At 40.0% G+C, this 22,996-nt stretch overlaps 3 protein-coding genes across 5 annotated transcripts; 2 read left to right on the plus strand and 1 right to left on the minus strand.

Annotated features, from left to right (window-relative positions):
* Nucleotides 1-830: 830 nt before the first annotated feature.
* On the plus strand, nucleotides 831-12,314 carry Src42a (Tyrosine-protein kinase Src42A). Of its 3 annotated transcripts, none has more exons than XM_077422761.1 (6): nucleotides 831-2,502; nucleotides 2,762-2,883; nucleotides 3,071-3,234; nucleotides 5,449-5,779; nucleotides 6,243-6,578; nucleotides 8,825-12,314. In XM_077422761.1, exons 1-6 carry the CDS (start codon nucleotides 2,144-2,146, stop codon nucleotides 9,031-9,033), a joined length of 1,521 nt encoding a protein of 506 aa, XP_077278887.1. In that variant the 5' UTR covers nucleotides 831-2,143; the 3' UTR covers nucleotides 9,034-12,314. The 3 variants fall into 3 exon arrangements, with proteins under 3 accessions (XP_077278887.1, XP_077278886.1, XP_077278888.1); XM_077422760.1 differs by having other exon boundaries at nucleotides 833-2,502; nucleotides 5,443-5,779; XM_077422762.1 differs by having other exon boundaries at nucleotides 839-2,502; nucleotides 5,443-5,770.
* Nucleotides 12,315-13,144: 830 nt separating this feature from the next.
* Nucleotides 13,145-19,455, plus strand: Rab23 (RAS oncogene family member Rab23). Its single transcript, XM_077422745.1, has 7 exons — nucleotides 13,145-13,581; nucleotides 13,688-13,802; nucleotides 16,930-17,051; nucleotides 17,781-17,943; nucleotides 18,181-18,260; nucleotides 18,335-18,528; nucleotides 18,610-19,455. Exons 2-7 carry the CDS (start codon nucleotides 13,770-13,772, stop codon nucleotides 18,738-18,740), a joined length of 723 nt encoding a protein of 240 aa, XP_077278871.1. The 5' UTR covers nucleotides 13,145-13,581; nucleotides 13,688-13,769; the 3' UTR covers nucleotides 18,741-19,455.
* Nucleotides 19,456-20,724: 1,269 nt separating this feature from the next.
* LOC143906576 (BAG family molecular chaperone regulator 2) lies at nucleotides 20,725-22,560 on the minus strand. Its single transcript, XM_077422746.1, has 3 exons — nucleotides 21,992-22,560; nucleotides 21,478-21,590; nucleotides 20,725-21,382 (listed from the first exon to the last, which is right to left on the minus strand). Exons 1-3 carry the CDS (start codon nucleotides 22,179-22,181, stop codon nucleotides 21,146-21,148), a joined length of 540 nt encoding a protein of 179 aa, XP_077278872.1. The 5' UTR covers nucleotides 22,182-22,560; the 3' UTR covers nucleotides 20,725-21,145.
* Nucleotides 22,561-22,996: the final 436 nt, after the last annotated feature.

The raw sequence follows: 22,996 nt of genomic DNA on the forward strand, positions 1-22,996 counted from the left end.
CGATTGTAACCGATTTTAGCTGTATTTTTCTGGCTTGGTCGAGAGATCTTCTTGTTAGCGAAGTTTACCGAGAAGTAAGCAAATACATCAAACGATATGTGCATGGGAGGAGGTGGAGTGTATGAAACCCCCGGCCTTATCCAGACGCAGGTCCAACATCATTCCTCTTGAAACACGTGTTTTTTCTCCGTACTCCTTTCTAAGATTAGAATTCTATATACCTACGATTTAAGCGGAGACGGATTGAAACCAAACATAAGACTTTGGTTCGCCAGTAAATGACTAACAATAATGATGTATAATTATCATATTATACTTTATTCATGACTTCGACTGCACATACTTGGTAAGGACCAAAATTCATGGTATAGGAACGTACATGCAATGATAATTATATTGAATAAAGATAACCAGTTTATAGTGGAATATAATAGATCATTATTGGAGACGGATTGAGTTCAGAAACTCGGGTAAAACGTAAAAGTCGTTAGGGAAAGATGATTGCCAAATAAACAATATTTATGCGTGCACTTGACTGTATTATACGTATGCACAATTCAAATGAAAGACCTCTCGCTTCGGAAAATGACAGCGGAGAAAAACGTTGTGGAAATACGTAATTAACGTAATAGCATTTTCATGACAATGCCCTTTTCTTTCATCCACAAAGCGCTTTGTGCTTGTTTGCTCTTTCAAAATAGACGAACTCCTCTTTACCGATCGGGCGCCGAGTTAGTTGGCAAAAGAATCCGTTAGGGGTCAGGCGCGTCGCGGCGACAAGCGACAATCGAGACTGTCGAGTGGAGTGGAGGCGCGTCCGAGGACTCGAGTCTCTCGACTCTCTCGTGGCTTTCTCCAGGCCGCGAGCCGCGAGATCGGATTGTTCGATTCGAACCGCGAGAAGCCTGGCTTGCGGGTGCGACACGAATAGTTGGAACGTGAGACGTGAGGCCACGCAATCCCGCTCGATTCGTCACGTTCTCGCGGCGCGCGTGGGTGGCGGACGATGAGAAGACCGGAGTCGGCAGGTCGGAGGCCCTGAGGTACGGAGCGTTCGTCGCGACACCAGCGTCGTCGTCGTCGTCGTTCTCGTCTTCGACCTCGTCGCCGATCCCGCGGGCCCCGTCGACGGGAATTGGGCGTGTGTCTCGCATACGAGGTGGACACGGCGGATCCCATCCGTCGGTGGGCAGTGCGGGTTGCGCGCGCGCGCATGCAAGCACGGACGGGCATTAACGGTGGACCTTTTTGACGGATCTCCGTGACCGCTGCTTGCAATGGCGACGACGCCTGGCGAATCGCCTACTTTCTAAGCTCTATCGAGGTGAGAGGCCGATCGGGCGTGCGTGCGTGATCGCGCGCGCGCGCGCACGCACGCGCGAGCGAACGCACGCGGGTGTTCTATCGCCGCGTTCCTCCCCGTCGGGGGGTCGTCGATAAAAAAAAAAAAAACACGTCGTTGCCAGAAATAAAAAGGGTCCAACAACGTCCGGTGTGCTCCCCTCTCCCTCGATAATCTGGAGACGCGGGACAGGACGCGTCGTCGTCGTCGTCGTCGTTCGCCCGTGGCGATGCGGCGCTCGGTCCGCTGGTGCAGTCGCGCGTCGTCGTCGTCGTCGTCGTTGCAGGGGACATCCGGGATACCCGGAGAATGCGCGGAATCGTCACGCCACCGCTCGACCGCGCGGATGTGATCCTTCCGGCACGGCACCTCGCTTCTTCCCGCGATATCCAGCCGACGACGGTCCCGCCCGTTTCGCGCCTCTTCGATCCGCCGTCCTCCGGACGGCGACGCAGCTGACGGAACCCGCGTCCGATTCCGGAGTTCGATCCTCGGGGGTGGTGCCGCGTGTGGGCCCCTCCGCGACCGCCCCCCCCCTTTACCGATCCAGGTAACGAACCGCGTGAACGATTGATCGGAATTAACGCGTATGACTCGTTCTTGATCTTTCGACGCCCACGCATCCGGCGCGGTCGTTACCGCTCAACAGTTGTGTGTGAGTTTAAAAATCCAGTGAACAGAGTGGCGCGTTAAATGCGAGGTGGAGGCGCGACAACGCCAGCCAGCGCGGACAACGGCAGCGCGACGCGACGTTTCGAGGACGTTTTGAGAGAATCGTAGACGCGCGCGCACGGCCGAGACATGGGGAACTGCTTCAGCAACCCGACGGACGTGGAGAAGGAGAAGCCGGACCGGATCGGCAATCCCAGCATCGAGGCGGTCGCGTCGCAGGTCAGCCCGGTGCCGACGCCGCCGCCGGATCCGATCAGGCCGATCCCGCAGATCCCGGACATGGACGTGGCGACGGCGAAGATATTCGTCGCCCTGTACGATTACGACGCGCGCACGGACGAGGACTTGAGCTTCAAGAAGGGGGAGCACTTGGAGATAATCAACGACACCCAGGGCGACTGGTGGCTGGCCAGGAGTAAAAGGACCAGGCAGGAGGGCTACATCCCCAGCAATTACGTCGCCAAGTTGAAGTCGATCGAGGCGGAACCGTGAGTGGTTTTGATCATTTCCAATCGTTCTAGGCGATAATCTCGATCTCTGTAACCGAAGCCACGATTTACGATAAAGTAATTTTATCGTGACGCGGAATATTAACGATTTATTATAGCCGGCAGGCGGACTGGTGAGTCCCTAGTCCGCGAAATAATTGTCGCGGAGATTTGATTCGCGGCAAAGAATCTTCAAACCGTTGATAGGTGGAAGGGCGAATCTCTGTTGAAAGCTGACAACGCTAATTTGCATTTACAGATGGTATTTCAGGAAGATTAAGCGAATCGAGGCTGAGAAAAAATTGCTCCTGCCGGAAAACGATCACGGCGCGTTTCTGATAAGAGACTCCGAGAGCCGGCACAATGACTACTCCCTTTCAGGTAACGTCATAGGAACGATAATAGAAACTACCGGTCGTGCTCGTAATGCCGACAGTTGCGATAACAAATAAATGAATAATGATTCGAGCGGAGATCGCGCGGAGTAGCGTGCGATCTATACGCGAGATTGCGAGACCGTTGGAGGCGCCAAAGTGGAGTGTATATGTATGTTCGATGATTGTTGTAGTGCGCGATGGCGATACGGTGAAGCATTACCGTATTCGTCAATTGGACGAGGGTGGCTTTTTCATCGCCAGGCGAACCACGTTCAGAAATCTGCAGGATCTTGTGGAGCACTACAGCAAAGACGCGGACGGCCTGTGCGTTAATCTGTGCAAGCCTTGTGTACAGGTAAGCTCCACGAGTGACCGATACGATTCAGCTTCTCGGTATAATAACAATGATACTTGATAGGTAGATGATAATCGTTGTACTACCACTCGCTGCTGTTAACGGTCGTAAGAATCGCGGATTGAGAAATTGAGAATTGACGAGAGGGAGTTTGGACAGAGATTCGTCTAAATAAATAAAAACGTCGCACTTAACGCGCCGTCGTACGTCATTGTGGCAACAAAGTTTCATTTATCGCTGAGTTAGGCAGGTCTTTATCGATGATGAAACGATACGTACGGGGGATTTACGCGATAATATTACACATAATGAAAACGCATTTTACTTATCTCGTCGAATGAGACAGCTTTCAGCGGAAGTTTGTTGGTATTTAAATGCGGAGACACAGACGAATCTCAATTGGAACGCGCGATGAAAAGGAGCGATTATAAATAATAGAAATTTATTTAAAAATTGCACACACACACCCACACGCAACAAATTGTAGCGGAAGTCAATTGAGATCATATCGATGAATTAATAAATCGGCTTTTTATATATTTATTTTCTATCGATGTGTCGTATAAAACACTGTGTCTAAACTCCAACACTTTTGCAACGACGCGATCGATACGCTTGATACGCTTGATTATTCGCCCTGATTATGACAATAGTAACAATCTCGACCAACAACTTATCACAATGTTATATTATTATATAGAATATATTATTGTTAATATATTAACAAGATTAATATATTTTTTGAATTTTGTTTAGTTATTACTTCTGTTATTTCGTTATTGTAAGCGTTATTGTTACTGGTGCGTAATACCTTGGATCGTCGAGATATCGTTCTGGATACAGAACATTTAACAACATATCAATTACATCGATGACACCCGCAATTTTCTGATTTAATTTTTTTTATTCTTGGAAAGTCGCGAGTAGGTAGACCCGCGGGTAAATGAAACTTGACACAGCAAACGAGGTATATTTACGTCTACATTACATATTGAAAAAGAAAGAGATATCAGTTTTTTAGAAGCATTGATAAGCACTTATTGCGAAGTTCGATGTCTGAATAGATTGTGTTTGTTTGTCTGTTTATTGCTTGCCCTACCTCCCGGTGGATTTTCTTGGTAAATTGAATGTCCTAATATACGCCATAAACACGTTCTTTCGATTCCTTTCTTTTTCTCGACGTAAAACGCTTTTACATTTTATTGTATCTGGCCTGTACATACAGCACAAGCCCGTTCTATACGGGATTATGTTTCAGAAGCAGTAGATTGTCATTCACTTAGAGATATCTCGTATAAAAAAGCTCTGTACATTCGATGTAATTTTATATTTACCAACAAATTATCTCATACATCAATTCATTTAGCATCGTAGACCTCGCGCGAGAGGTGTAACATATAGGTAAATATTAAGAATCGAGATTGGCAGCACACACAAAGGAAACGACATTTTTTTCGTTTTACCGCGAAATACCGCTCTTCCTTGTGAATAACAATTTACGAATAACAATGTAAGAACTCTTTTCATATACGTATATCTATATGTATATGTATATGTAAGTTCATATAAGTATTGACGCGAAAGCGAGAATCAGCTCGAATGTATGTGTGCTCGAGATCTGTCTACATACCAAGATGTCCCAAAAGCGTTCCTACATACATGTCTCATCCGTTATTCGAGAGGCGAACGAGCGTAAACGAGCGTATGTGCATGCTGTTTCGTTCAGATCGTACATGTACGCGTATACCGAGTATTTCTGAGATTCGCGGCATGTCTTTTTTCCTAGCTGCGACATAGTGCGACATATTTGAGACATTCTGCATATTGTATCGCTCATTATTTCATTTTCCTCTTCGTCTTTCTCCTCGTTTTTCTAAAATGCATATCTGTTGGAACGATCGCGCGATTATGTTAATCATCAGGGATCGTTATTGGAGTTCTTACACGATTGCAGGACACGGAGAAAAGTAGGTTTGTATTCGCGAACAGGGAAGTTGAGCGCTAGCACCTTTTTTTTTTACAGTGCATAGAATATTATCTTTCACGCTTAGCTATATAATTGTTTATCATAAAAGGAGACGAAACGAAATATAGCTCGCCATTAATGCAGCCGATCAAACACGAACTCCTTCCCTGCACAAAATCAAACCTCGCGAGTCTGTCCCCTTACCGACGACGGCTGATTCCGGGTCTAACTTTGTTCAACAGGTTGAGAAACCCGTAACGGAGGGCCTTAGTCACCGTACGCGGGACCAATGGGAAATCGATCGTTCGTCACTGAAATTCTTGAGGAAATTGGGGCAGGGCCAATTCGGCGAGGTATGGGAAGGCCTGTGGAACAACACTACGCCGGTGGCGATTAAGACGCTCAAGCCGGGCACCATGGACCCGAAGGACTTCCTCGCCGAGGCGCAAATCATGAAGAAACTCCGACACGCCAAGCTAATTCAATTGTACGCTGTGTGCACGATGGAGGAACCGATTTATATCATCACAGAATTGATGAGGAACGGCAGTTTACTGGAATATTTACAAGGTATGCAAGGTATGGTTTGATTCTGACTGGCCCTTTCATATCACATTGTGTGATATAAAAAATAATTAAATTCACTCCTTAAATTTAAATAATCAAAGAATATTTTTAAAATAATTTTGTACAAAAATATTTGCCAGTGTTTTAAATTAAAGAATTGACCGATATTTCTAATTATTATTTCTAATTTTTTTTTCAATTATATTATCAACACACTTTCACACTTTATTGTCTAGTAATGTTTTTGCTAAGAATCTAAAGACTTAGGACCTCTACTCCAAAAAGTTACCATTTCTCTGCCACTCAAAAGAACAAATATATTTTTTAATCGAATCGAGGTTGCATATTTTACTTGCTCATTAATTTTTCAAGGTGCCATCCTGAAATACTACTACAAAATCGATAAAGCTAGTATTTCTGCAGTCGTATCTTTTCGTTACCGATATCGTTGTAGCAATCATATATGATCTTTTAGGAAAAGGTAGAGGCCTAAAATTGCAACAACTGATCGACATGGCCGCGCAAATAGCCGCCGGTATGGCGTACTTAGAATCGCAGAATTACATTCATCGAGACTTGGCCGCCCGTAACGTTCTCGTAGCAGACGGAAATGTCGTTAAAATCGCAGACTTCGGCTTGGCTAGGCTTATCAAAGAGGACGAATACGAGGCTAGAATAGGGGCGCGTTTCCCTATCAAGTGGACCGCCCCCGAAGCTGCCAACTACAGCAAATTCAGTATTAAATCCGACGTATGGTCGTTTGGCATCCTTCTTACCGAATTGGTCACGTACGGCAGAATACCTTATCCAGGTAAGATTGTGAAAACAAAAATTATCTTGTACTGTTATTATATTCAACTTTTTAATTTTTAAATAAAGTCGCATAAGGACTTGGTTAGATGGCGCGTGTATGAATGGTAGCGGTGAAAGTGCGTTGTGCGATTTTAGCTTTGTTTCTGGGTTTAAAGATTAGTATGTAGCAAGTAGGGATAATGGAAAGATAGGGTGTATAAGTAGGAGATGCGATGAGAATGAAGGGAGGTAGTAGGATGCAAGTAGAGAAAAGTAGCATAAAAGTGTTTAGAGAACGTGGTAGGATGAGGTTATGGTGGCGAGTCAGTTAGGCGGCAAAGGCGGTAAAGGTAATGTAGGGTAAAGTAGGGAAGGTTTCGATCGATGATTGTAAAGAAGATTGTATGATAAGTGCATGATTAGCTAAGGAGCCTTTGGTCGTAAATTAAGTATAGGTTAAGAAGATAGTTAAAGGGATGACAGGTTGAACTCAGAACACAGGTAAATTTTAGATTGGGAAATATAGGATCAAGAATAAGAAGAGGAAGAAGAGGAAAAGGGAAGAAAACAGGAGAGGACAAGAGGTAGGTGAAAGAAGCGCTGTTATAGAAGAGGTTATACGAAACAAGGGAGGATTAAATGTGAAGAAAAAAGAAGAAAAAAGTAGTTGTAAAAACTGGAGTTCCGGGTTAATGGAAATGAACAGAAGAAAGGTGAAATAAAGCTATGACGCAAGGATTGGCGGGTTCAGAGGTGTTCTAGGAAAGGGAAGTAAAAGAAGATAAGTAACTGAGGAAGGGTTATAAGCCATTGATGAAGAAGAGAGAAGATGAACAGAAGAAAGGTGAAGGAAAGCGATTGGCGTAATCCTGGAACAAGGATTAGCGAAACTTATCTGCGTTGAAGGAAAGGAAAGGTAAAAGAAGATGGAAATAGGAAAGGGAGTAAACGAGAACACAAGGCGTGGTGAGAAGAGGAGAGGAAGAAAAGGATGGAAATGTGGAAGGAGGAAAAATAAGAGGTATGAACGTTACAGTTTAAGAAAGGACGCAGCAGTTTTCTGGAAATATTAGAATCTTTGGATGGCACGGATGTGCGAATACAGGTATATTGGTTATGCAACGGCAGATAGGAGGTACGGGAAGATAACCAGAGAACGCGCGCGCGCGGAGGAAATAAATGTTGCTTCGGAGGGAACGAGAGAAGAAAAGCTGGAAGACAATGTAGTAGGAGAGGAGAGGAGCAGTGCTGAGGAATTTGGCAAATAAGGAAGAGGAAAGGAGCGATTCGAGGGCACAGAAGTTTTTTTAGTTAAATTAGGAATGAACTCAAAAAGATCAGGAAGATTAAGATTAGGAAGATAATATATTGGAAGAGAAAAGAAAAGAAGAGGAAGGAGGGGCATACAGGGAGGTGTGATGAGTTAGATAGGGGGACATAGGAAAGTATTAGTTAGGAAGCAGGAGATTTGTTATTAGTCGAGTTTATTATATGTAGGTGTATGTAAATATTTGAGTGTAAGGGTTTTACAGTTAAATTGAGTATTGTAAGATGAGAGAGTTGCGTTAATATTTTAAGGTAAAGGTAAAGAATTATTAATATGTCAATATGTGGTTGAAAAATAGGAAAATGGTTGTAATATTAAGGTAGAGGTAGGGATAAAGAAAAAGAGAGAGAATTATGTTTTGTAGTTTTAAGATTAGGCTTTGAGTTTCGCACGCAGAAGTTATGGAAGATATGAGTTTAAGGTATATGATAGGTTCTGGAGTATAAGGTTTATAGAGAGAATGCATTAGAATTCAAGTTTTATAAGTTTTAGGATGGTTCTTCCTGGATTAAAGGAGATTTGAGAAGAATTAAGAAATATATGGAATATTAATATTAGTTGTTGCGCGTTGTTGTATGAAGGTATGTGTGTGTGTGTATAGGTGAATAATGTCCGTTTCTTGGCCTACTGCTGAAGCGGACTAGGTTCAAATATTTTTTTTAGTTTTGGTTGTGAAGTTTAACGTGCAAATAATGGATTAAGTCGTTTAGGGCTTAAGGAATGGTTTTTCTAAAAGAAATTTAAGAAAGTACGGAATAATGAATTAATAGTTGCACGCGTTAAAAAAGTTGGTATGAGTGTGTATAAGGTATATTGTAAACCAAGTCCATTTCTTGGCTTTTTGTAGCTCAAATTAAATAAATCTAAATAGTCGCATAAACGTTTTTAACATAAGGTCTACGGATTAAGGTAAAATGTAAACGCATTCTTCTCCTCAGGTATGACGAACGCCGAGGTTCTTCATCAGGTGGAACATGGCTATAGAATGCCGTGTCCACCCGGCTGTCCCGACACGCTTTATAATATCATGCTGGAATGCTGGAACAAGGATCCTATGAAGAGACCAACTTTTGAGACACTTCAGTGGAAACTCGAGGACTTCTTCACTATGGAAGGTTCCGAGTACAAGGAAGCGTCTGCGTATTGAAAATAGAAGGTTTCGAACTCTTCTTCCACATTGCTCCATTAAGAGGTATGATTACCGTCAACGTCGATCGTTACGGTCTTCTCCATTGATCTATTTGTGACGCTAGTTTTCGCGGTACTTCTAAAAGAGTGCCGTAATTTTTATACTCGAACGACCATGATCACTTTGCGAACGATCAGTAGATAATAGCATAGTTTTATTAAACGATCAAGTTTTCTTGTTTTCCCGTCTCTTTTTCTCTCTATTTTTCTTTTCTTTTCTTTTTTTTTTTACGTTCTCGTCATCGCACATTCTGTCTGCCATAAATCTCAAAGAATGATATTTGTACATTTTTATCTATATGACTTGACAAACGTACATTGGCATTTTGATAGCTTTACCAGAAGCGGCGAGGTTTTAGATATCGTTTTAGACCGCAGTAAGGATGTTGTACACGTAGACGTTAAATGGCCTTTGTAAAATCTATAAGTGTCAGTTAGTGTGAGGTAGACCTCGATCATCAGGGTGATAATTCCGGGTGATGATGATGGTAGTAGTAGCGATGTAATATATTTGTGTACAATATATAAGTTGTACTTCCTGTATTACAATTCTCGTATACATTATATGGTGTGATAAAGAGTCGATTACTTGATAAAACCGAAACCCGACAACGTTAGAGATGAAACGACGGACCATAGATGCACAACTTTATCATTCCTTCGTTCTTCTCGCTCGAGCGTGACGCGAATTAATTACGACGTACTCCCGCGAGGCGGATACACAAAAGTCGTCGACGAAACGATTTCTCGCGCGCGCGCGCCGTATGCATGCATGTGCGAAGATCGGGGAATATATAACCGGTCCGTCCAAGACAACGCGGAAGACTGTGTCCTGTGACGACTGCGTCGAGCGACGTTATATCCTATTCGTCTATTTGTCAAGAAGCGCGGTAAATACTGACACAAACTGCCAGCTAACGTTTTCTAAGGTACACTTGTTACTTATAACGTGTATAAGATTACTATTTGGAAGTATACGCGTGAGAGTATGCGTCTGTCGAATATCTATGCATGAGAAATGTACGAATTTGCTTTGGAGGCGAGAAATAAGTTTACTGTCGTATATCTTTAAGTGCTCTGACAAGAGAAGACTCCCAAGTGTAAATCGCATAACAATGCCGAAAGTTTTAAATCTCTTTCTGCAAATTGTTATATACTTTAATATCTTTATCATGTTGAATTTAGTCGTTATCTATCCTGCGCCACGTGTAAGCATCACAATTGTGCATTGCTATGTTACATTAGATTTGATTAAATTCTTGAACTTTAATTGTGTGTGTGTTGTGTCTCAAATTCAATGTATTAGATCAGATGCAATCCATGTATAGAAATTTATTTATTATTTTATTATTATTAAATTTTTATTACAGATTTTTCTTTTATGTTTCGATATACACTGTCAGTACAGAAAATCTGTATGACATGAACCATACATTTTCAGTGCATTTCGGAAGGTAGACTTTAAATTCATGTCTGTCACATCGGTTCCACTCTTTTTAACGATATAATTTACAAATTTCGAAATTACTCAAAATGTTAATACAAACAGAAAAACTAAACTTTGTTAGAAAAGCAAGATATTGACAAAATAATACACAGCCAATGATCCGTAAAATTGGGGTATATTTGATATTTATGTTTATATTAAGCTTGAAAATGGTGAATTTCACTTTTTGGTTATCCAAATAATAGGGCAGCAATCACGTAACTTTTTCCCTAGGTTGGAAACATGAAAAGTGAAAAATTTCACCTGAACTCGTGATCATGTAACTTGACGAAACGTGGAAACGTGATCTCGTCAATAATAAAAAAGTTCATGCGGAATAGATACAGCGAAAAGTGAAAAATGAAAAGTTTCACGTGAAATTATGTGATCGATCCCCTAATCTGTATAGGTTTGGCATTATTATTCGATTTACACTTGCAACCTTCCCTTATGAGAGGAGAATGTATACATCACGAATTACGTCATCTTCGTTAATCATCATTCGGACATGTTCATGTTATCGAATTCGTCATTTTTATATATTTTTATATATCGTGTCTAATGTTTTATTATACTCATTTATCGCGACTTTTCACGTTTGCGAATGACTCAAACTTGAAAATAATTATTATTACGCGTAAAAAATAAAATAAGTCGATAATATTAGACATACTTTATAAATGTATGACTCTATAACGGTAAATGATGTAAAATTACATAGATATTTTAGCAATATTTTGAACTCGTTTAATACATATGCGCAAATATGTACGGAATGTGCCAAAACCATCGCCATTCCTTTTGTCTACTGATTCTCCTATGAATTTAGAATCGATTTTTCCACGATCGAAATAACACTGAAGGCTATCTTCCAAACAATTTGAGCAATCTTTTTACATTTAAGTGTTTTAATGATAAAACGACTCGGAATAATTTCGTTATTTTAATGTTGAAAGACTTCTTTGGAAAGATCGACTCTAATTTCGTCAGAAAATAAGCCCCGGGGATTTGATGCAAATCGTACAAAACATCTCGATATACATACATACGGGTGTATATATATATATATATATATATATATATATATATATGCGTATGTATGTACACACAATATGAACTCTAGCATCCATCTTCTGTTCTGAAATCAGAGCTGTGTTAATAGTACCAAATTAATCACAAATTTCAAAGAAATGCGTGCTTACGGACAGTATCATCGTCGGATAAATCTGCACGGTAAATCTTTGTAATATCGTTATTCCTTAGATTAACGACACATCGACCAACTTCCCGTAAGAAGTACTATTATTTTTTTTCATTTAAGTCTTATCTTACGTTTTCCTGAAAAATTTTAATTTAGTAAACGAAAAACGTGTTATTTATAAAAGAAACTGTTAAAATGAGTAATTTCATATTTTAAAGCGGAGAAATTTATTAAATTGTATGCATGAAATCTGTTGAAGATTATAAGTTTTGACAACATTGCACTAAAAAATAAGATAAAATTATTATCAACTATATATAATAATAATAATAATGAAATGTAATGCAACGATTACAAGCACAAAAAGGATGAAAGTTTACTGGAACTACTGTTAATTTTTATCTAGACAAACTCTTTTTCTGTAATTAGAGTGGAAAATGATTTCTCTATCGAATAATTATATAATAGGAATCTATGGCGAGTGAAAATAAAAATACTTTAGATGTATAAGAAATAATTGATAAAATAAACGCAACAGTTTTGTTTATGAAAATGAGACGATTATTGATTTCCTTGCCGATTATGTTTTCCTGATACTTTTCCCATTTTTCAGGGTTCAAATCTCGGAAATTGAGATAATAGCAATTCTTGGAAAGAAAAAATTTTTAGAATTTCAGATAGCGCAACCTCCTTACTGATCATGTTCGCTTGATATTTCATCGATTTTCATGAATTTAGTTTCATTGCAATTTTTTAAATGTTGGTTAATGCAACATGTGGGAATGGGTTTGGACGGGTATGATTATCCATAAGACAAGTATATACAATATATTTTGTATATCATTAATTTTAATTCTCTTATTATCATTAATTTTAACTTTATAAATTTTTAAAAAATTATAAAAAATATATATACATTTTTATACTTAAAATATCGTTCGTTTTGTCGATGTTGATAATTACCGACATTACAGATTAAAAACATTCTGAAATCACAGTCGATCCTTTGAATTTTAGTGAGAGTGAACATTAGCTCTTACCCAATTATATTTTATTGATATTTTAGAGTTTTAAAAATAAAAATTTTGAATCTTAAAATTACACTGCCGGTAAAGTTAATGCGACCGTCAGTACAGACATTATTTTTATTATCGATATCAAGCGAACTTTCCACCGATATATATTTTACAAACAACCAACATTTAAACTTTCAACAAAGTGTTAGAAGAATATAATTAAGAGCTAATACAAACTGAAATTATTTCCAATTGGGCACAATGCGTGCCTAAATATTGGACGCTTACATGTATATATAAACGAAGAGAGTTTACAAGTTTAACTAGTGTCTTACACGACGATTCACTAGCTACACTACTAACAAAATCACCAGGATCCGCAAGCGCGCGTCGGCGACAGGCGACAGGTGTCTCCTGCCATACAGGACAGGTGTTCTCTTCAGTCGGCCAGTGGTGGTCAGCGGCGCGCATTCGTGCGTGCGTGCGTGCATGCCTGCGTGCGTGCGTGCATGCGTGCGTGCATGCGTGCTCCGTTCCGTTCCGTTCCGTACCACACTCTGGCAGCACGTCGTGCGCGCGAGGAAGGACCGTTCTCTCTCCTCTCTTTTATCGCGGCGTGCGCGGGCGCGAGTTCCGTTCCGTTTCGTTTCCGCGGGCAAGACTTTTTCCTAATACGAGAAAGTGGATATATCGCGGGCGCGATGCGAAGAAACGCGGCGCGACGCCGTGTGCGTCGGAGCTCTGAATAATGACTCGGCCGAGGCGCAAAGTCATCGACTCGGGAATACCGAGAAGAGAGAGGAGGTGAAAGAAAGACAGAGAGAGAGAGAGAGAGAGATCCCTCTTTTTCTCCCTCCTTGATATATCCACGCTGCTTTCGAATAAACGCTAAATTTTCACATGCCAACAGCGATCTACGCGCACATCCGATCGATGGAAGGACAGATTCGCGTTGCACTGGGATATTATGTTAATCGCCTTTTACGGTCAGAATGAGGGAGGAAGAGCTCGAGATATCACTCAAGGTAATCGCGGGGCTGCCGGTCTCCTCTTCCGTTCCCTCTACTTATAGTTTCGTACTTTGCCTGCGATTTTTTTCACTTGTTCTCTCGCTTCAATCTAGGTTTCTCCAAATTTCACGAGTGCGCGTTCGCGCTTCGTTTCGTTAAAATGCGATAGAGCGCGGCTGCGAGAGGAACGAGTGCATATTTTTCTTCTTATTTGCGCCTCCGTCGCGATTTTCCGCGCCGGAAAGGAAAGCGGCTTCCTCGCATCCTCGTAGCGCAGCGGCGCGATGCGTCGTCGTGCTACGCGCGAGGTTACTATATCTCCCGGTATGAGGCCGCACCTCGCCGATTTTTTTTTGTTCACCGGATCTAAGGCATTCCTTTTAATGCTCGCTCTCGGCGCGACGCGACGAATCACTTCCCACCGGAATAATTCTCAGCGGATGGACACGGACTTGTGAGTGTCTTATTCTGAACTTAACAACACAAGGATTCTTTCGACGAAACGATTTAGAAGCAATTTTTCAAAGACCGGACTCGAATACTGAAAATCTCGGAAAAGAAATTTCTAAAGAAATACACTTGTATTATTATATCTTTCATTCTTAACTAAAAAGAAGAAATAGAGAATTAAACGCTCGCTTTCTCCGCGATATTTATGTATAAATGGAACCGTTATCGAGATGCTCATTCCTGGATAATAATAATAATAATCTTTATTAGTGGGAAAAAATACCTTTTAGCATACAGTGAAAAAAAAAGAGAACATTATACGAATTTAATACAAAAAATGTTTTATTATCACTTCGAGACTCCTGTATTTTGAGTTATTAATTAATATTACGAGAGTGATCGAGTAAGATTTAGTTTGGAAGTTGATACAGAGCCGTTAAAGAAATCTACACTACTGGAATAATTATTCATAGAGTTCATCAACCTATTTATCCAAGAATTTGTCCTATATGAAGTACGGAGCTGTCCGATATGAAAGATGGAGTATTGATTTAAGTCCTCTCTAGTTGGAATGTTAAAATTGATATTTCTTAATAAACCCGAACCATCAATAAAGTGTGGTTGAGAAGCTTAAAGATGAATGTAAGGTCAAAGATCAATCTTCTATTCTCTAAGGGTAATAAATTTTAATGTCCGTTTTCACCAATGTCGTTTAACTTGAACCTTAGTTCAATTCACTCTTTGTTTGTTTCTAAGGGAGACTGTTAGAAAGAGACAAAGAGTGAATTGAACTAAGGTTCAAGTTAAACGACGGTGGTGTGAAAAGAGGCATTATAGTCTTTCTAATATAGCACAGCAATCATGTCAAGTGATTGACATGAGATTACTTATACGGTATAATAGGCAACCATACGTAAGAATTTGGGCTGCACAGATTCAATTAAAATACGATGGTGATTAGTAAAAAGTCCAAATTAAACGATAGAGCAGTACTCCAACTACGCGAACTAAAAAGTACAATATAATAATTTTAATGTGGTTATATTCTTAAGTCATTATTTAGCACAGTTACATTTATATATATTACGCAAATTAGCTTATTCGGCCGTTTATTCGCAACACTCGTATCAGCTCATTCGTCCGCACCGCAATATTTGTACTCAGCAAACTCTATTATGCGATCGCATTTTTTTCGCTGAATACGAAATTCATCGATGCCTAAGTTACTTACCGAAGTTCTCGGCGAGCATCTCACCGAGAGTTCGCGATCTCGCCGAGGAAGCGACTCGATAAATTTCGCAGGTGATTAACACACGCGAGGTATAGAACCCGCCGGCGTGTAGTTAACCGGTTGGTCGGGGAGTTGAGCGGGAAATCACAAATCACCACATATGCATATACTATATTATATACGTGTGATACATAAGTAAAGAATTAAATAACAGTTTTAGGTAATTTGGGAAGCAAATGAGCTTGAAACTTAAAATCCAGGCGACTACTTATGAAAGCGGAGAAGAGGAGGATAAACTTTTGATTTACGAATCAGTCGTGCGCGATATATTCACAGAGAAAAATAATGCCGAAAATGATGTTTCTGCGATGGAGTTGTCTTCAGGCTGTTTACGCGCTGCGTCCAATCTCTCCAATCGCAGCCGCGCTAAAGTGGCAAATATAAAAAGAAGGGAAGAGCGCATCAAGTGCATGCGAGCTCGGTGCTGCTCCAGTGATCTCTGCTTATCTCCCGATTGTCGGTAACGGTACTCACTCGCGTTTTCATCGCGTACGCGCCTGTTGCCGGCGACTACGCTTTTTCTTGTCACTATTTATACAGCGTGTTTCCGAATTACCGGATATATATGATTAATTCTTTTAATCGCATCTCTTCCGGATATACGATTTTTCTTGACCGAGATATCGTGGGATGACCATCGCAACTTTCTCACATCGCATATCGTTACGAGCGAGTTTCAAAGTTCCGTTAAAGCCCACAAATAAATGGACAAATGTCACGTACGCTATTGATTTATTCAATTTGCCGGACGGCATTTCCAATCGCTAATTACACGAGAAATCGCCGTCCAGCATGCAATGTGATTCCGAAGCCGAGTAGAGAAGCCATGTGTGGTCCGCTCGCTCTCCCGCGGTACATTGGAAACCAGTCGAACGCGGAGAATATGATTTACCACGGTTTACAGCTATATCAGGATGGATAAGTCGAGAATCGAGATAAGGCTGCACGTGCGGAACTCAGGAAAAACTCCAGCACATATTAGACATCGGTTTCGATGTTTGAGTGCCTCAGCACTTTTCGTATGCGAACATTCCTGAGATTCCTTCCGTCGTAATGAGCTGTACATACATGTCGCTTCGAATTATAAGTCTTAAGGCCTAAGGCCTAAGCTATACGGTAAAAAGCAAGATTGCCTTCGGCGACCGGTTTTTTTTTTATGGACTCATATATTTTTATCGACGTAGCCCACTACTTCCTCATGCGACGCGCCATCGTATATATTTGGCAAAAATTGTTTGGGCCGAACCTCCGATCGAACCTCGATCATTTGCTCGACGGTGGTTATTAATTTAAAATAACCATTTAATTAATAGAATAATATATAACTACTGAATTATATTCTACTTTTAATTAGATTCTTGATCTTTTGAATGAACAATAACATTAACATCTCTCGTTTAGGTGGTGATAGTAGGCAACGGCGCCGTGGGGAAGTCGTCGATGATTCAAAGGTTTTGCAAAGGTACTTATACGAGGGACTACAAGAAGACGATCGGCGTCGACTTCCTAGAGCGTGAGATCGAGTAAGTAATTGCTCCGGTAAACGTGTCGAATCGTTTCAATTCAAAATTAACTTGATCCGACACAAACGCGGCGTTTCGAGCAAGAGTGGATTAAATCTACAATCTATTTATTAATTTTAAATCTTTAAGACTTAAAACTTAGGAAAACTGTATTGAGGAATATCGGCGTAGACGTTAGAAGATAGAAAATTTCTGATACATTTAGAGCAAAAGGGGATTTGTGAATGCTTCACATATTTTTTTTAGAGTAGTCGACGAATGCTAATACAGAAAAATTAAATTGATTCGAATATTATGTCTACCTGATCTGATTATTCGTTGCTGATCATCGCATACCGCTATACGTACGCGTGTATAAGTTCGAGAGCGACGTGCCTGAGAAAAACCCGATTTTAATCGTGCCAGCGCAAGCTACCGCGTGGGATACTTCTCGTATCCCCCTCTCGACATCTGGCTATCGATGTAATGTCGGTCAACGTAGGAAGGAATTTTATCTCGCTGCATATGTGTGATCCATCCTTCAATTATGTCTATCTTGCGACTATGCCTAGTCGCTCTTCGCGTGCCTAACAATCGTATAAATCGCAATAATAATTTGATCCCTAATTCTTAAAGACGATGATACATTCCCATAAATTAGAAATATAGATAATTAAAATTAATTAGAATCAGGATTATGAATAACAAATAAATATGTAGATAAATAAATATATATGTTTGTGCTGACAGAGTCGACGGTGAGGACGTAAGATTGATGCTCTGGGATACTGCAGGACAGGAAGAATTTGATGCGATAACCGCGGCTTATTACCGCGGCGCCCATGCCTGTGTCCTCGCTTATTCGGCTACCGATAGAGATTCTTTCGATGCTATTCCCTCGTGGAAACTCAAGGTACAAATCTGTGAGTTAATAGAGGAATGATAGTTTTCATTCGGTTCCCCTAAAATTTAGTTCGCTTCAAACTTTCCATTGCTTACTAAAATTTATATGTAAAATTATTTGACAACTTTGTTAAGGGTTTGACATTTTTAATAAAGAAAAATCGATTTCAAATGCAAAAACTCTTATTAAAGACACATTCGGTTTTTTTTGGACACTGTATCATTTTCCTAAAATATTCTCTTATAGGTCGAGAACGAGTGTGGAGAAATACCCACAGTTCTGGTGCAAAATAAAATTGATCTCGTCGATCAGAGCGTGATCGACCCGTGAGTATACGCTAGATAGTTTTCACTAAGTTTCCTTAAAATAAAACTCGTATTCGAAGCGCTGGATATTACAGGGACGAAGCCGAGAGGCTCAGCCGCGCCTTAGGCTGCAAACTCCTGCGGACGTCCGTGAAGGAGGATATCGGCGTAATGAGCGTCTTCCGACACTTGGCGTCCCGATGCCTGCACGAGATGTGTCGCTCCGACGATGACTATCAAGACGACTTGAGACTATATTCCGCAGAGCCTAGATCTCCTTCCGTCATCAGTACGATTAGATTCAATAGATCCGCAGAAGCTCGTAGTCTACAGTCTACAATATGACGTTGCATTTTTTTCTGGTTTGCAGGTGCGTTTAGTCCAGATGGGTCAATGTGCGGTCGTAACGCAGGCAACGGAACGATAATCCTTCGGCCCGGTGGCAAAACAAAGAGTCATAAGAAACGAAATTTCGTAAAAAACGCTTGTAGACTCTTGTAGCTGTATCTCGTGATGTATGTACGATAGCGTTACATCGCGCACCGAGTATCGCATGAAAACGTCGAAGGTACGGGTGTTTTGTAAATATATATAGTTTATTCTCTGAAGGCGTAAACGCGGACGGTGATTTACAGTGTCCGGTAATGCAAAGTCTATTGTATTCTAATTAACGGCCTACGACGGTTTCGTGCATAAGAACACATAGGACGCATAACATTTGAAAACTCGTCAATTTAAATGCAATAGGAATAATCACCATAATTATGCTCATAACGTTAACCAAATGGTTGTAGATTATAAGGTATGGAAGAAGATTAATCGTAAAGTATTAACTGCAACTACGCGTACTCGCAAGTGCGAATGGGAATAGCGATGTAATACGAATATGACGCGTAATTTGTAAATATCTCGCCATATTATCATATATATATATATATATATATATATATATATATATATATATATATGATGTGAATTATTAATATTTAAATTGCATCGCATTCAAGGACCAAAATTAAGAAATTAAGATTTTAATGTCGATATGAATATAGCGTTAATTAAATGACAACGACAACAATAGTAATATAATAATCGTTATTTACAGATTAGCGCGTCGATATTACTTAAGATTATTCAAATTCAATAATAATTCAAGACCTGCTCAACTTTTTGTAAAATTTTCAAATTAACGAAATAAAAATGCATTTCAAACATGTATTGTGGTTCAAGGTTTTTATTTCTTTAAGGATGTTCTGGAGACACCATCTCAACCAAAAGTATGCAGGAAATATTAAAAACACCGATATTAAAGGCCCGGGAATAGAAAAACTTAAGCAGTAAACAAATCAGCCAATCACAGTGAAGAACTTAAGACATAACGTAAGCGGTAGCGAATCCAAACTGTTGATTTCCTTACTGCTTAAATTTTTCTATGTGCCCGGGCCTTAATTCTCCAGGATCCAAAGAAAAAAAAATGTATATAAATAGTTACGGCAAATCTGATAGAATGTAAAAGACGTAGATTTAGTGACTGTAAATAACTGTTACTATTTTTTTTCAAAATCTCAAAAAAAAATTTGTAAATTTCAAATTTTGTTATATTTTTGTTTGTTAATGATTTACTTGTGTAAAATATTATGTTGATAGCATTTTTTACCCAAGTGACACATCGCAGTAAAACGACATCATTTTTTGGTCAATATGATGTCAAAATGATGTCATTTTGACTGCGACGTGTCGCTTGGGTAATGTTTTTAGTTTTGGATGCACTTTAAAGTTACGTGGTAAAACTTGGATATTCAAAATTTGATAACTTTATTTAAATTGTGAATCGTTCTGAAATTTGGCCCCGAGCTTTGAAAGAGAATACAAAATATGGTATCAAATTTTTATCAACTTTGTAGCATTTTGATAAACTCTCCAGAACATCCTTAATGTTAAATATTGAAAACGCCAAAAGTGAGAAATCAACGTGAATTTCTTTTTTCTTTCACACTTCTCTCTTCTGACGTCATAATTCAATTCTACCGTAGTGAGAAAATGGGAGTCTTAAGCACAGTGTAAATTACAGTTTCCTAAGGCAATAGCGTTTACAATAAGTTACTTAATAACTAATGTTGTATTTTTACTTAATATTACAGAATGCAATAATATCTTTGTACATTTTGCTACAAATAAAAACTATCTTTGATAAATGAAATCTTGAGAAAAGGTCCCATAAATAAAAAAAAGAAATAAAAAAAGGGATTCTTAATCCAAGAATACAATTAACAGAACATCTTGAATCATCTAAGGAGAATTAATCTTTGATAATGAAATAAGATAATTGAACCGCTCTCGTTACACTCGAAACTAATAATTGCTATTTCACAAAATAAATACACGATCCTATTAGAGTGAGTGTAAAAAAAGAGGCCCATTTACTTCATATTTTCAACATTACATCCTTCACATAATATTCAAAATTCTATAATTGCAGTACACATCCTCTAGAAATTCCTCTTTATTTGAAAACGGTACAGATTTGAAAAATGTTATCGGACGCTTTTTCAAGACCTTTTTCTTTAAATTTTTTTAAAGTGCCGAAATGCCAAGTGCTTCAAATATGTTCACGAATCATATAAACGCCCAGAATCGATCTCGCATCGCTATAAGATTAAATCCAATCGATCACTGTGCATTCTGTACACAGCCAAGCGTTCCAAATTTCCATTCGAGGCGGCTATTCGCGAAGGGGAAGAAAAATGGAAACTTAGCCCCGCAAAAAAGGCGCAAAGAATGTATCTTTCCCAAATGTCTCTTGATTCGCTAACAGCGCTAGACCGTCGAAAAGCTTCGTCACTCGAAACTTATATGGAAAATGAGAGGCAGACTTAATCCATCACCTTGTAATCTCTTTGTGTCATTTACTGTGTCATCTCCAAGATGTGCATCTTGTCGATGTAATCGAGCAATCCCTGCAGTCTCTTCTTGACTCGCTTTTGATCATCCAACGTGCATCCGAGAATGGCGGTCTCGAAGACTTTATCGGAATGTCCTATGCTATGGGAGGAGCATGCGTTCATGAATTCTGCGCATCGCTGCCGAGTGCCGTTTGGATCTTGTCGCAAGCCTATGACTAAGCTGTCGATCAGGCCATTAACCTAGATTCAACAATAATTTGATCAGTCATTGGACTATGAAATTACTTTATACTTTGAATAACCTTTACAGGATATTGTAATCGAGTCTCAAATACCTGATGCAACGCTTCCTCTTGAACATGATCCCGTTGGACTGTAACCAATACATCTACAGTGGAACAGCGCATGGACAATCTATCCGCATACCTCAAGATATCGTCCCGATCAGCTGAATAAAGATATGAAAAGTATTTTTAATGTTATTTCAAAGAAAATTAACAGTATTCAATTTGGAACATATATATATGTTCCATATATATACATATATATATGACAGATTTTGTATTTAATAACCCATACATGACTTATCCCATTATTTTAAACATTTCTTCAGACTTGTTTTCTCCCAAGGTCAAAGATGAATTATTAGGTACAACATACATTAATATTTATGTTATATTATCACAGATTAAATAATACCTATCATTCAAGGAGTAAAATATCTCTCTCTTTCTCTTTCTCACTCTGTTCTTCTCCCAGCACCACTCAGTATTCTAATTTCGGTTTCGGTTAGACCGAAATACTCTGGGTCTTCCTTTAATCGTGGCAACGTAAATTAAGTCTACTCACGCTCCTCGAGGGCGAACAGCATGTCGTTATTTCTGAGGGTGTCCAAGGTCGTCAGCAGGCCATCCTTCTCCTCCATGAGCCTGGCGGCATCCTTTCGCAGTTGCTCTACGTGAGCCTCAATGTGGTCCAGCAGGCCGACTAACCTGTCTTTCGGTTTCTGCTCGTTGCTCGGCTGTTCCGTGCTTTCCATGCTGCGTCTCCACGTCTAGCATCGACTCCCCCGGCGAGACGAGACGGCCTAATCGGTACCCTCGGCGACGTCGATGCGGAACACGATCGCGTGCGCGCCTGTCCGAATCCCCGTCAGCTCACGCGGCTGCGTCGAGATTGTTCGAGATCCGTTACGTTTGACGATAAATGTTGCGTGTATGTACGCTTTGCTTCAGCTGACCAGCTCCAAGCTCTCCAATCGCGCCTGGCTCGACTCGATCAGACGCAAAACGGACGCGTAACGTAAATAAGTACAATAGAAAGACCGGAAGCAAGATATCTCGCGACTGCAAAGTTGCAAACGCGCGACGTCCGCGGCCGGCTGTTTCCTCTTGCACGGCGCGAGACCGATATTGGGCGATATGAACGAGATAACTGAGCAGTCCATGAATATATATGTATTTATATAGATTCTAGATTAGTCTAGATTGATCCAGATATGTATATATAGATGGATCCCCTTAATATATGTTTATTTCAGTTCGGCTCGCGCCTCAAAATAGCTATGTTCGTCTATACTTTGACCTCTCTTTCCATTTTAAATCGTGAAAGAGGCTGTATTCATCTTCTTCTTTTTTCTAATTCTTTCTCTCTTTCGGAACAGAGTTGATCCTTGGCTTCCAAGGATCCCTACTTTACCGACGAAACAGCTGATTTGTCCCGAAAATTGTTATTTCAATTTTTTAAGAAATTTGAATGCAAATATGGTTTGTTATCTTCATCAACATCTGTATAAATTATTCCCGTCGAAATTGTGCCCCTATAAAATTCTTCCTAAAATTATTACCTGGATTT

This window comes from Temnothorax americanus, unplaced genomic scaffold (assembly GCF_048541705.1).
Source record: "Temnothorax americanus isolate GAGA-0224 unplaced genomic scaffold, ASM4854170v1 Scaffold73, whole genome shotgun sequence".
In the NCBI taxonomy this organism is placed as follows: domain Eukaryota; kingdom Metazoa; phylum Arthropoda; class Insecta; order Hymenoptera; family Formicidae; genus Temnothorax; species Temnothorax americanus.

What these genes read in the sequence shown, in the direction of transcription:
- LOC143906576 (XM_077422746.1), bottom strand. Translation starts at nt 22,181, where the DNA reads ATGGAAAGCACGGAACAGCCGAGCAACGAGCAGAAACCGAAAGACAGG. An exon ending in GCTGTTCGCCCTCGAGGAGC is followed by an intron (nt 21,591 to 21,991) that starts GTGAGTAGACTT and finishes ATCTTTATTCAG; the next exon opens with CTGATCGGGACGATATCTTG. An exon ending in AAGAGGAAGCGTTGCATCAG is followed by an intron (nt 21,383 to 21,477) that starts GTATTTGAGACT and finishes TGTTGAATCTAG; the next exon opens with GTTAATGGCCTGATCGACAG.
- Rab23 (XM_077422745.1), top strand. Translation starts at nt 13,770, where the DNA reads ATGAGGGAGGAAGAGCTCGAGATATCACTCAAG. An exon ending in AGCTCGAGATATCACTCAAG is followed by an intron (nt 13,803 to 16,929) that starts GTAATCGCGGGG and finishes TCTCTCGTTTAG; the next exon opens with GTGGTGATAGTAGGCAACGG. An exon ending in TTCCTAGAGCGTGAGATCGA is followed by an intron (nt 17,052 to 17,780) that starts GTAAGTAATTGC and finishes TTGTGCTGACAG; the next exon opens with AGTCGACGGTGAGGACGTAA.
- Src42a (XM_077422760.1), top strand. Translation starts at nt 2,144, where the DNA reads ATGGGGAACTGCTTCAGCAACCCGACGGACGTGGAGAAGGAGAAGCCG. An exon ending in AAGTCGATCGAGGCGGAACC is followed by an intron (nt 2,503 to 2,761) that starts GTGAGTGGTTTT and finishes TTGCATTTACAG; the next exon opens with ATGGTATTTCAGGAAGATTA. An exon ending in CAATGACTACTCCCTTTCAG is followed by an intron (nt 2,884 to 3,070) that starts GTAACGTCATAG and finishes TGATTGTTGTAG; the next exon opens with TGCGCGATGGCGATACGGTG.